This window comes from Mus caroli, chromosome 16, assembly GCF_900094665.2.
Source record: "Mus caroli chromosome 16, CAROLI_EIJ_v1.1, whole genome shotgun sequence".
NCBI lineage: Eukaryota > Metazoa > Chordata > Mammalia > Rodentia > Muridae > Mus > Mus caroli.
Genome location: NC_034585.1, coordinates 85,621,874 through 85,635,025, shown reverse-complemented (window position 1 = coordinate 85,635,025; position 13,152 = coordinate 85,621,874). Strand labels below are relative to the sequence as shown.

The window sequence follows — 13,152 nt, the reverse complement described above, 5'->3', positions numbered from 1 at the left end:
AATGTGCAGAGTTTCTGAACTTCTCCCTGTGGGAATCACAGTCCCTTGATTTGCAGGAGTGAAAAACAAACAAACAAACAAACAAACAAACAAACAAACCATTCCTTTCTGCTCTAGTCAAGGCTCAAAGGTCTTACCTTAAAAAGCACTTTTCCGAAGTCCATCTCTGTAGGTTTCTAGCTGCCCAGAGCAGAGGATGAAACTGTCTGGTGGCTGATGAGCAGACCTGGGATTTGTCATCCTGGGGTCTTCTGATGTGTGCAGTGCATGTTTCATTAAAGGATTCAAGAATGGATTGGGAAACAGCTTCAGGTGTCATTCTTTGGATGCCTGGCACTTTTTGGTTTGGTTTGGTTGGTTGGCTAGCTGGTTTGTTTTCTGGCTTTGAGACAGGGTCTTCCCCCTGGCTTCGAACCCACCAAGTAGGCTGAGTCTGGCTTTCCAGGGAGCCCCAGGGACCCATCTGAATGCCTCCCTGATGGGTTTACATGTTTTTGTGGATCAAACTCTGGACCCTGTGTTTGTGAAGTGAGCACTTTCCTAGCTGAGCTATCTCCCCATACCTTAAGACATTTAATTTTTATCCTGATCAAAATAGGAAAAGGGTAAGATAGAAGGAGCTGATGAAACAATTTTTAAATTAATTAAAACAGGCAAAGGAGTGGGTGTTGGCAAGGGCTGGGCTGCTGGGTGGGTGGCTATGGCTGGAGCCCTGATCCAGCCAGTGGAGGAGATGTCAGGAGAGAAAGACAAGAATGGGAAGCCAGATCCACAGATGCTGGGATTGATCTGGAAAAGCTGGGGAGCCTTCTAGGTGCCCTGGGCTCCCTGTCCCTGCAGCAAAAGCTGCCTGCCAGTGCCCCTCTGGGCTGGCTGAAGTAATTTCCTTCCTGTGTTGGCTAAGCCATACTGGCCTCCAGTGTCTTCCTTAGCATTGACTTGGCCTGAATAGCTTGCACAGGCGAGAACTGGGGGGGGGGGGGTGATGGGAGCCCCCAGCCGGGTTCCCAGGTGTCTCCTCTCTCTGAGGCTCCTGGCTGTTCTTCAGGATGATGCTGCACTGGTCATCTGAGGGGCATAGACAGAGGGCCTAACTGTTTTCCTGCCAGCTGGGAGTTCCCAAGGCTTCTGCACAAGGGGACACAGGGGCTTCTGATAGCCTGGGCAGAGCCTGCTCTGCTCAGGGCATGGTAGAGAATACCCATCTTGTCCCTATTCTACAGCGGAGGAAACAGACTCTGATCTGGCATCACACAGCTTCTGGGAAGCCCCTAAAATCTCCACAGCGGCGGCGGGGCTTTTGCTCCCAGATGAAAGAGAGGGAAATTGCTTGTGGCCTAATTTTGGCCCGAGGGTGGAATTTCTGTGCGGTCCAGGCCACTAAATAGAGAGTAGAGGAACACAGAGAAAGATCCGGCTCACAGAGACTGTAGAAATCGCTAGCTCACCAATCAGCCTGGGAGAAGGTTACAGATCTCGCTGTTCAGCGGAGAACTTCCAGCTAACAGCCCGTAGAGCCCTTTAGCCAGTGCAAACGCTGGTGTGGGTGGACCTGTGAATGGGAATTTAGGTGTATAAGTCTCTGTGCACACAAGCCGTTCAGGTATTCGGGTCCAAGGACTTGGATGTGTGTACCCTTCAGCAGCCGATTTGGTCCCCACACAAAAGTAGGAGCTGTTGATTGGTTCTGTGTTCCTGCTTCTCGGAGGGGGACCTTCGACCCCAGACACCATCACAGTTACCAACTTCATTAATGGATGGTCTCAGGAGCCACAGGAGCTGCTGCATTTAGAACCTGTGCAGAGCGCGCAGCAGCCCGGGCCAATCCTGCAAGAAGGAGCAACCCCTCTGCACCCACCCCTGAGATCTAAGAAGCAAAAGGGAGGAGCGGACCCTCGTGCACCTTTCAAAGAGAGCTTTCTAAGCAATCTCTCTGTGAGCCTACATGGTACACAGCGATGGCCGGAGGAGCCGGGTCAGAATGCAGCCTCCAAGGTAGTTAGATGCTCTGCCAGGCTGCCCACCTTCAAAACTCAAAAACTGGAACTTCAAGGGCCAATTTGACCCCCTCCCCCGCGCCACCCCCCCCCCCCCGGCGCGCGTTTGAGCTGGCAGCTCAGGGTGTTGTAACACCAGGTCTGAAGTCCCGCAGAGGTGAATGCACACTGCCAGCAAAAGGCTTTGGTTCCACTGCCTCTGGCACCGGTGTTGGTGTCTGTCTGGTCTCTCTCTGCAAACATGAATTTCCCTTTCTGAATTGCTCCCCAGGCGCGGAAAGCGCAGCCCTATATAAGTTGAGGCTTGGGATTCCGGCTGATACTGGACCCGCAGCTGTCCTGGCAGTAACGACAGTCCCTAATGAGCGGGCCTCCGCGGCTCACCTGCTCCGGCCCTTCCTCCACCCTTGCAGCGCGCCCATCGGTGCCCGCTAATTGCAAAAGTCTGTCGGCACAGCCTGCTACCCAGATGGAGGCGTCAGGGACAGATGGGGTCCAAGCACCTAGGGGGAGCACCCAAGAGCTTCCCTAAAGCCGGCTAAGGGTGTGTATGTGGGGCGGGGGTGGGGAGCGAGCAGCGTCAGATTCAAGTTTCCCTGTTGGAGCTAAGCCAGTCTGGGATGGTGGGGGTGGGGGCTGATATGGGTTCTGTCAGACAGACTCCTGCAGGACAAGCGTGCTGCCTGAGTTTCTGGTCAGTTTTTGTGTTAGTCTGTTGCCCTCACATAGATCTCTGGCCTGAACATGGGACAGCAGCACCTCTTCAGAGTTACTGCGGGGGGGGGGGGGAAGCCACGAGTTGACACACAAAGTGCTGTGCCCACTTTATTCACAGCCTGAACTGCCACCTGCCTTCATTAACCTGCAGCCAGACAATGTGGCAGTGCATCAATAGGAACAGCCCAGCTCCTGGGAGAGAGCTGTGTGTGTGTGTGTGTGTGTGTGTGTGTGTGTGTGTGTGTGTTGGGGTAGTGATCTCTATCTAGTGAGGATTACCCGGACCATGCTTTCTCCCTTACTTCTATTCCGGATGCCCCTACACTCTGACAGAGAATGAAGTGGTGACCTGGTTTGGCCATGCTAACTCTGGAAGTTATTGAGCCTTTTTTCCTCAGCAGTGTGGAGGGGTTAGGAGGGGCAACTTCATTCTGTGAACAGCCAGGACTGGTTGTGGTTCCCATCAGAGGTCTGCAGAGAGGCTGAAAGACAGTTGCGCTCACCCATAAGATGTCTTGTGGCCCTTGATGGAGGACTCTTTGTAAATACCTCCCCTGATCCCTTCTGGTACTGTATTGGGGGGGGGGAGGCAGAGGGGGGAGAGTAAGCAAAAGTCTGCAGGAGTAAAAGGAATTTAATACAGGTGGAGGGTGTTGGGGCCTAAGATGAGTTTGAGGGCAGCGTAGGCATCGAGGTACTTAATTAATAATGTTCAGAGTTCTAAGCTGATTTTGCCCTAAGAAGAAACAGACATTTCTCTATCATGGAGTACATGAGAATATCATCTGGGGGAGGGGAGGGTTAAACAGCACCATAGGTGGACCTCTTGGAACAGGTCTGGAATTCCAGCTACTCAGGAAACTGAAGAAGAAAGAATGAATGTCCAAGGACTGCCTGGCTCACAGATGAGTTTAAAGCTACCTTGGGCCACTTAGTAAGAACCTGTCTCAAAATAAGTTTAAAAAGTAAGTAAATGAATGAGACAGCAGTAGAGGCGATTGCTTATCATTCACAAGATTCGATCCCAGACACCCAAACCAAACTACAAAGGAGCGTTTACCCTATGAAGGAAAAGGAGGAGGGTCTTGCCTGGTTGGCTGATGGAGCACCAGATCCGGGTGTCCTTGGCACACTAAAGTCCTGGGCCTCCCTGGGAGTGACCCCTCGCCCCCCCCACAGTGTGTTCCTCCATTGGCATAGCCACATGGTCTGCCAGTTTGCTTTATCCCCTGTTCACTGTCACTAGGATGTGGAACTCCTCGGTGACATCAGAGATATCTTGTGGCTCGGGCAAATCCTCCAACACTGAGCCTGGGAAATCAGACCTTTTTCTATGACTTTCCATGGGGAGAGTGGAGACCCTGGGGACAGCTGTAGGGGAGTTGTGGCTCTGCTCCTCTCCTGGGTGAGGCCCACTGAGCTCTGTCTACTCCATCTCCAGTTGAACTTACGCCTTAGCCAAAGTCTCTCAGATCACGTGTCTGACGAGTCCTGGGGGGAGGGGGTGGGGAAGGGGGAGGGGTGGAGCTTGCCTGAAAGCTGAAGAGTCACTAAGGCCACAAAGAGGGGCATGGCTGGGTAGAGGCACGGGTTAAGGGCCCACAAAAGTCAATGTGGTCTGTCCCCTCTCAAGGTAGATCAACCACTGATCTGAGACACCTACCCTGACCCTCAGCAGCCTAGAGCTACCCTGGGAGAGGAACTACCAGCGATGGTTGGAGGTCTGTCATGCTTCCTGGTGAGCACTTCCCCCTAAGGCCAGGGAAGCTGGGAGCCCAGGGCTTTGAACAGCTGAGGCTAATGTCTCAGGGGAGGGTCCAGAGCCTGGCTGGACTTAACTCCCTCATTGGTGGGGCGAGGAGGTTCTTAGCATGGACCCCTCCAAGATACTTAGGGACAGAGATGGCAAAGCAGATTTGATTTCTTTCGTTGTCACAATTGCCTTCTGTGCCTAAGGCCTGGGCAGAGGCTTGCAGAGCACCGCTGGGTGAACAAGCTTCAGACACTGTGCCATTCCCCACCACAGCCCTCCAGGTTCTTAGCTTAGTGCTGGGGATTTCCCACTTCCTAGCATCCCTGGGTATGTGTCTGCATGGGGGGGGTGGGGGGGGCTGGACTCTGTCTCAAACACCAGACTTTGATTTTCAGTGGGATTTTGGAACAAACAGGACCAGACCTGCTGAACCCTGACTTTTCTTGAGCTTGGTCTTCTCTTTCCTTTCTCCATTCCTTCAGGAACCGCATCTGCCTCCTAGTCTTAAGGAGGAAACAAATGAAGGCCTTTGTGATAAGCAAGGTAGGACCCACAGCACTCTGAGCGCACCAGAGCCTGAAGTTCTGGCTAGCAGACAGTCATTACCCACTGGAGGAAGGAGCCGTTCTTGTCCCAGAGCTAGCCTATGGGTCCACAGAAGGTCTTCCTTCAAGTAATGCATTCCTGAACCAGCCCAGCGGGGAGGAAAACAAAACAAAACAAACAACAAAGAGAACTCTCCATTTCCAAGTCTAGGTCTAGTCTGCCAGTGGTCACCCAACATGTCATCTGTTAAAGGATCTGATGCCCAGCATCAGGCTGACATTTCAGAGATTGGAGACAGAGGGGCAACTGGAACCGAATCTGCTTCAACTTTTATCCAGGAAACTGAAGCTTTAAAATTTGTCTCTTAGAATCTCTCTTGAGAGTAAAACCCTACCTTTACACCACTGTTTAGTATTCTAAGACACTCAGTGACTGTGAAAAGACAGAAGTTGCCCCAGAAAAATCCACAGGGCTCCCCGTAAGAGAGTCGCCTCTAAAACCAGGAAGGTTCCCAGCGCCCACCCTTTGCCGGTGGCGGGCGGGCGGGCAGGCTGAGAAAGGATGGAAGAGGCTGGTGAATCCTCATCAAACACCCCTGCAGAGCTTTGCACAAAATTCCCAGGCTTTGCTGTACACCGGGACTCAAGAGTCGGTTCAGCTGAATCCAAGGGTGCTATGGGGCCCAGTGAACGCTCCTGAGCTTAGAGAAAAGAAATTCTTGTCTGAAGAGGGCTTTGTTAGAGCTCCCAGAACCTCGGCAGAGGCTCGGTCCCTGGACCTGAAGGTCCAAAGTTCGGCACTCCTGGAAAGAAAATTCATTCTTGAACTAACTCTATTTTCACTAGAAGGAGAAAAGGAGTTTTCAATTAGGCGTGCAAAATAAAAAAGCACAAGAAAGCTGTGATACACATCCGCAGAGCGTGCTCTTGTAAAGAAAACATGTGTTGGGGGGGGGGAGGGAGGGAGTAGTAAAAATCCCTTATCTTTCTCCGTGGCTAAGCCAGCAAAACGAGCTACAAATCCGTCCCCAGAGGAATCGCTGTCCCTAGCGTCTCCTTGTTCCTCCCCCGTAACTCCCTCACACAAACTGAAAACACCTGACTTGCTTTAAATTTTATTTAAAATCTCAACACTCCATCATTTGTTTCGTTTTATGCATCCAAACAAGTAATAAATATTATTTAGCACTTCTTTTTCTTTACAAAAATAAAACAGGTGATAGATACACTCTGCAGGGGCAGCGCGGGAGAGGTGGAAGGTTAGGAGGCAGGCGCAGTAAAGCCCACGTTGTAATGCAGGTCGCGCCAGGGAGCGCGCATGAAGGGGTTTGCCCCTCGTGTTAACAGTGGCAAAAGTGGGGGTGGGGCGACGACACAGAAAGAAAACAGCGGGCTTAGACGGAGGGGGTAGTCACATGAACAAAGAGCTTAGCATCGCGCATTTCGTTGATATTATATTTACACACACAAGAAATTATTAAAAACCCAACAGAATACCCCCTCCCAAATAACTCAAACTATATTCACAGCAACTTTTGATGTTGTTCTTCTGTCAAGCCCCCAGGTACCAAAAAACAGCGTCCCCAGTCGGGTAAGAAACCAATTTATGTGTGCTTAGAATGTGTGTTGCGTGAGTGTGTGTGTGTGTATGGGGGGGGAGTTCTATTTAAAAATAAGACCTAAAAAGCATTCAGTCCCATATCCATTTGGGATTATTCCATTCCACAAGTGCTATTTTAAGCGTCTGTAAAGCTTGCTCCTGTGCTCTGAAAAGGAACATTCACAGATTTGTTAGGAAACCACAAATCAACAGGAGAGACAACAGGAGGGAAGGCCACACTTCTGAGACCACAGGACCCTAAGTGCTTCTGATACCCACGCCAGCGTCTACTAACTTAGTGCCTGGCCCTGGGCCAGGGATGAACCTGCAGGGTGAGGCCCAGAGGTCGCTTCTGCAGGGCGGTTCCTGGGAGTCTCCTACCCCGCCTGAAGTGGGGGGAAAGGAGTCAAGTGCAGTGCTCTGCCTCTCGTCTAAGCCCAGACAGGGAGTCAATCTTTGTACACCGGAAAGTTAGTTTTTAGACTTCCTGGGGGTGCAGGCAGGAAGTTCCAGGGATGAAAGTACCCGCGCGTCGTGACCGTTTTGTACAATGGCGCCTCCCAGACCCTCGGAGTGTTCAGCCAAAGAGTCAACCAGGTTCTGGAGCGAACGCGCCTCTCTCCATCGCTCCAAATGCTCCCATTGCTTCGGTTCCCAGATATTCGACTCCCCATAATCCCCTAGGCCCAGCCCGTGGTTCAGCTCCCCTTCTTGCAACAGAGCCCCGGAGCCCCAGCGCTGGCCTGTCCGCGCTGCTCCGCAGCCCTCGGCTCTCCAGAACGCACCCCCGCTGGCCGGCTCACTTGGCGTCGGAGGTGAGGCGCGGCAAGGTGCCGGCGCCCATAGCCGACACGTGGTGGTGCGGCGGCGGCACCTGGCACATGCTGCAGGGGCACGGCATGCCGCCCCAGTGCTGGAAGCCACCGCTGCCACCGCTGCCTCCACCCCCGCCTCCGAGAGGGGCGGCTGCGGCTGCCGACGGTGACTTGAGCAGGCCGTGCGGAGGCCGGATGGATCCGACCGAGGACAGCCCGGAGCCCGGTAGAGAGGCGCTGGACACCGCTGCGGCGGCGGCGGCAGCGGCGGCGGCGGCGGCTGCGGGAGGGAGGATAGGGTGGTGCACGGCCGGGTGGTGCGCGGCGTGCGCGGCGGCCGCGGGGTGCGCCGTGGCGGTGGGTAGAGGCGCCGAGTGTGCCAGCCCGCCACAGGCCGACGGGTGGAAGCCGGCGTGGTGTCCCCCGTAGATCTCGCTCACCAGCCGCTTCATCTCCTCCAGAGAGTTGGTGAGCATGAGGATGTAGTTTCGCGCCAGCAGCAGCGTGGCGATCTTGGAGAGCTTGCGCACCGACGGGCCGTGCGCATAAGGCATGACCTCCCGCAGGCCGTCCATGGCGATGTTGAGGTCGTGCATGCGCTTGCGTTCGCGGCTGTTGATCTTCAGGCGCAGCTGCTGCAGCTCAGGCTCAGTCATCTGCTTCTTGTCTTTCTTGGTGGAAGACGTGGCCGCCGACGACGTGGACGAGGAGGTGCTGGAGGAAGATGACTTGAAGCCACCGCCGCCCAGTTTGTCCCCGGGATGCGCGCCTGACGCGCCCATGGCCCCTCGTAGCTCGGAGCTCAGCTCTGGAGGGCAGTCGCTCGGCGTGGACGAGGACACGGTCCCTCCTGTGAAGCCGCTGCTGCTTCCCCCCTTGCTCCGGGCGGGCAGAAAAAGATCATCGGGTTCTGGGGACGACGGGCGACTAGACACCAGGCTGGCGTCCGAGTCCATGGCCCCAGGGATGTTCTAAGCTTTCGAAGGATCCTTCTTTTTTCAACCTTCCGAACTTGAGGAGAGAACCAGACAGACACACAGACACACAGACACAGACACAGACACACACACACACANAGAGAGAGAGAGAGAGAGAGAGAGAGAGAGAGAGAGAGAGAGAGGAAAGAAGTAAGACATTGCCTTCCCCGCCTGCACGGCAGCTCAAGGTACCCGCAAAGGTGGTTGGCATCTATGCCGCGGCAGTCTGGCCTTCTAGCAGCCCGGGGCATGCAAGTGACCCTAATAAATCTCTCTCCTCCCCACGCTCATCCACCGGTTACTTTATTTCAGTGTCTCCTGGGTGGCCCTCAATGAGGGACATTCTAGAGGTTTTATTTCTTCAGTCCGGCCTGGAATAAATGAGGACTTTTCTCTGGACCGGAGATCTGAATAGAGAAGTATTTTCTATCTGGTGCTCAGACGCATTCGCCTTTAAGGCCATCTACACACGCAGCAAACGCGGGCAAGCGTGAACACACGCATTGGTTCACATTCCAAGCGCTGGTTCTACGACCGCGCGGCTAGCGTGCGGACTCTCAACAGGAGTTATTGGAGCCTGGGGTGCAGCGGTAAGTGTAGACACTCAGGCAGTCACTAGTACCCACTGGGGCGGGATCTCGGCCAGTAGGCCAGCACGAAGGGTGCATCCTAAATCCTAGCCACTTTGGAGAAGTCGGTCTTCGGGGTTTAGGCTGGGGCAGTTAAGGGGCGGGGACACTTACTGTGAATTAGATTTGAGGTGCTCGCTGCGGAGGAGAACCTGGCTCTGGGCGCTGGTGTTGGCTCGGTCTGTAATAAGCATCCACACCTTTCGGGGTTCCGCTGGTTTTTATAGCTGGGTGGAGGCAGCGGCGACGGCGGTGGCGGTGGTCCGGGCGGGGGCGGGAACAATGTGCTTTTCCTGGAGGGGCAGAGGCGCCAATGAGCTGGGCTGGCCCGAGGGGCTGCGAAGCTGATGTCACCCGGCTAATTCCGCTCAATGAAACCCGCCCGGCCCGGCACACGCCTCCTCTCAGCATACAGCCAATGGGCGCCCGCGGTAGAGAGATTCGCGAGGAGGGATGGGAGGAGGGACCTGGGCAGGGAGAGGAAAGGGCGAGCTGAAGAAGCGGGTGGGCTAGCGGGGCTGCTAATGAAGGCTGGGGACACTGGCTGAGAGGGAACGCTTGCAACTTTCAATAAAAATATTGTCACTGTAGCGTCAGGCCAGGGTAAGGAGTGGGACGGGGACTCTGCAAACTCGTCCGATGGCCAACCAGTTCTATGGCTGAGGATGAACACCGAGGTTGCTAGCCACACCTGGAGTTTTTGCTAGCCCTCCCGCCCCCTCCTGTTTTCCCGCCTCCGACCTATCGAGTGATTTTCATCAAACTGTGACCATTTGGGGTTGCATAAGAAAACACTAGCCGCGCAGAAGGCCCCCCACTCCCTTAGCTCCTTTCTACTTAGTGGCAGTTGCTGCAGCTCTGGGGACAGGCGGTAGCGCCCCCAGGTGGGGGCATGGCCTTGGAGAGCACGGGGCGGGCAAGGAAGCAGGAGAAAGTTTCTTAGCACTCTGGGAAGAAATCGCAATTCATTATTAAGTTTAGATTGTGTAGAAGCTCCGGAGAGCTATTTTCAATACAGTCAAAGCGCCAACGCATCGATAGTTAACGACTTCCACCTCATTTATTTTCAGGGAAACCCAGCCACTGAACTTCCAACATCTTGGTGCCCAAGACTTGGAGTAGAGGAAACATTATTTGCAAAGAATTATCAGAGGCTCTTGGCTGGGGATGGGAGTTGATACTTGAAACGCACTCCTAGCTGCCTTGGGACGTCTTTTATAGGTAGCAACCTCTCTCTCTCTCTCTCTCTCTCTCTCTCTCTCTCTCTCTCTCTCTCTCTCTCTAGCGCGCGCGCGCGCGCGAACACACACACACACACACACACACACACACACACACACAGAAGCCGAGAACTGGATCTGGGAGAATTGCCTGGGGAAGTCCAGAGATAACTATACACTCACCCATTTTATGGAAGTGAAAACCTAGGAACTGATTTCAGCAAGCCTCCAGGAGAAAATACGGCCAGGCCCATACAGGTGACCCTGCCTACCATGGATGCGGAACAATTGGCTGTGCCCAAGCATGGGGGCAGTAGGTTGTCTCCCCACCCCCCAACTGTTTCTCACATCCGGACATTTCCAGCTCAAGTGCGTTTTGTTTGTTTGTTGGGGTATTTATTTTTTACAGATCTCAGGTGCTACCTCTCCTCCACCCCCCAAACATAAGCGCCAATTCTTTCTCACAGAGTTGTCTTTTCTCGTTACTTCTCATTGCTTCGTATTTGAATTCGCACATGTCGTTTCAACAAGCAAGCAGACAAACAGTAATTGGTCTTCTTGTAGCAAAGTCAGAACAGGCATGAAAACTCAGGCGATTGCTCCTCATTTCGTGCTAAGTGCCCCCCCACCACCACCCGGGGTCCACCCTAGAGAGCCAGTGGGCTGGCGCGTTTGCCCTCATCTCGTGCCTTCTGAAGCATTGTTTTCCGACCCGCGTGTTTCCCAGCTGGCTCTGCAGCCATCCGTTAAATATGTATTTAAAACACGAAGAATTGAAGCGTGGTGATAATGTCGGCCAACGGTTATGAGGATGACCCATAACCGTTCAATTAGCAGAATCTGTCACACGGGGGTTGTGGTGGGGATTAGGAGCTTGGGCATGTGAGGACCGCTCTTGGGCCTTCGTTGGCAAACCGCAGAGAGGGCGTTCTTGGGGGTGAGCTCTGTGGGGCCACCAGCTGGGGTGTGGACCTCCATAGCCCCTAACAAACCTCAGGCGGTACAATGTGCGGGAGATAGGTGGCAGTCACCCAGGCTAGTGTGACTGCCCCGAGCATCCGAGCGCTCAGGTTCCTTCTTTTGTTGCGTTCTACTAGTTTGTCTCTTCTGCGTCCGGAAGTCTACGGGAGAACTGCCTAACATTCTGTACACTTGGTCCAGTAGCTGGAGTTGGAGACCCGGACGAAAGTTGGGGAACCCTTTCTACAGCGGCAAGCCTGGAAAAGGAGCCGGAAGGCAAGAGCGCAGCGCATGCTGGCTCTGCGTCCCCCCACCCCCAACCCCAGCCTTTCCACTTCCCCTAGCCCTGTGGCTAGTGTAGCAGCCTGGTTAGCTAACTAACTTGTCCCAGCAGTTCCAGGCATCTGGTGGTCCTCACTCTCCAAGTCGGAAGCTTTGACAGGCAGCTCCCAACTGTCTCCTTCTCCCCTCAGGTGCCTTCTCTTCGGCTGAGAGCTGCTTGCCGTCCGAGGGCCATCTGTGTCCCTTGGTCTCTGGCTCTGAGGCAAGTCGGAGGCTGGACACAATTCCGTGCGTCTCCTTTCTCCCCCCCCCCCATCGGAAACTAGTCGGGATTAGCCCCCCGCTTGTCCTTCTTGGTCTGAGACATACTTTTCGCCCGTGTCAGGATCTAGCTCATGCCTGTGTGTCCTGGGTGGGCGTTTCCAACCAACACACGCAGCTGGACCAATATGCCTTCCCTGGGAATGGAGAGTTCACTTGCCTAGGCTAATCGGCCGGCCGGGCTCCGGGAGTCCCTGGTTTGCCTAGGCGTCCTGAGCTGTTGGCCTCCTCCTTCAAAACGGAAGACGTGTTTTTCCCTCTCCTTTGTGTTGCCTTTGCACAAAAGGCCGGGTGCGTGTAAGGGCCGGCCTTTGCTCCGCAGCCTGGCCGGCCCAGGAGGAGCCAGTGCCAAACCGGCTGGGGCGACTCTCGCGGGGCTCCAGGGCGCAGACCTCCCACCGATTCCCGGGTTCCCTATTTGGTCCTGGCTCTCCCCCTTCCTTTTCCTTCCTTCCTTCCTTCCTTCCTTCCTTCCTTCCTTCCTTCCTTCCTTCCTTCCTTCCTCCCTTCCTTCCTTCCTTCCTTCCTACTAGCATTCAGGCAGCGATTCTGCCTGGCTGCCAAGGAGAGCGGTGTCCTTGCGCAGAATCCTCCCGGGGTGGCGGTGGCAGGCAAGGCTTCTGGCACCGGAGAGTGGGGGTGAGGGCTGGAGGTCCGGAAGCCAGAAGGACTGTAGAATGGCAGTTTTGGAGCTCAACCGTGTGCGGTAAGACACTCCAGGAGTCAAAACCCGGCGGAGCTTGGCAAAACTCAGCGTGGAGCCCCAGCCGGACCTCGCCAGGGTTTTGTACGTCTGCCTGCCTGGCTGGCAGGTGGCGTGCATGCGCGCGGTGACTGTTTCCAAAGGCCTTCTCAAGCAATTGTGCAAGGACTAGTAACAGTAAAACAGTGCATCTGTGGGCAAAGATCTATTGGTGTATTCAATGAACAGGTCATTTCTGTACTCCAGATTGTGGGTTGTGAGTGAGCCTTTAGAATGGCAGAGCTGGTGATTGCTTCAAGGTTATCTGAGCTGTGCCCCCCCCAACAGCCCCCCCCCTCCCCAGCGCGCGTTTAGCCAGTTTTGACTGGCTCTTTCAGTTACTCTCTAGCTGACCCTAAAGAGAAGCATCGCTCCCATTTTAGAAAAAAGGAAACTAAGTCTTGGAGAGACGTGAGCTATTTTCCCAGGTCCCAGCCACCTGCTCTTAATGATCCTGGCCACTGAAATGCATCTCTGTCCTGATCCAAGTTCTTGGTGGGATGACATCCGGGTAGGACTGGACAAGGATGGAAATGAACTTCTGTTGGGCTCAGCGCACAAACTGGTTGCCCAGTTCCCCTCTTTGGCGTCGGC

At 54.4% G+C, this 13,152-nt stretch overlaps 1 protein-coding gene across 1 annotated transcript; it reads right to left on the bottom strand.

Moving 5' to 3' along the window:
• Positions 1 to 6,115: 6,115 nt before the first annotated feature.
• Olig2 (oligodendrocyte transcription factor 2) lies at positions 6,116 to 9,293 on the bottom strand. The gene is made up of 2 exons (XM_021185514.2): positions 9,148 to 9,293; positions 6,116 to 8,438 (listed from the first exon to the last, which is right to left on the bottom strand). The coding sequence occupies exon 2, from the start codon at positions 8,381 to 8,383 to the stop codon at positions 7,412 to 7,414; it is 972 nt and encodes a 323-aa protein (XP_021041173.1). The 5' UTR covers positions 8,384 to 8,438; positions 9,148 to 9,293; the 3' UTR covers positions 6,116 to 7,411.
• Positions 9,294 to 13,152: the final 3,859 nt, after the last annotated feature.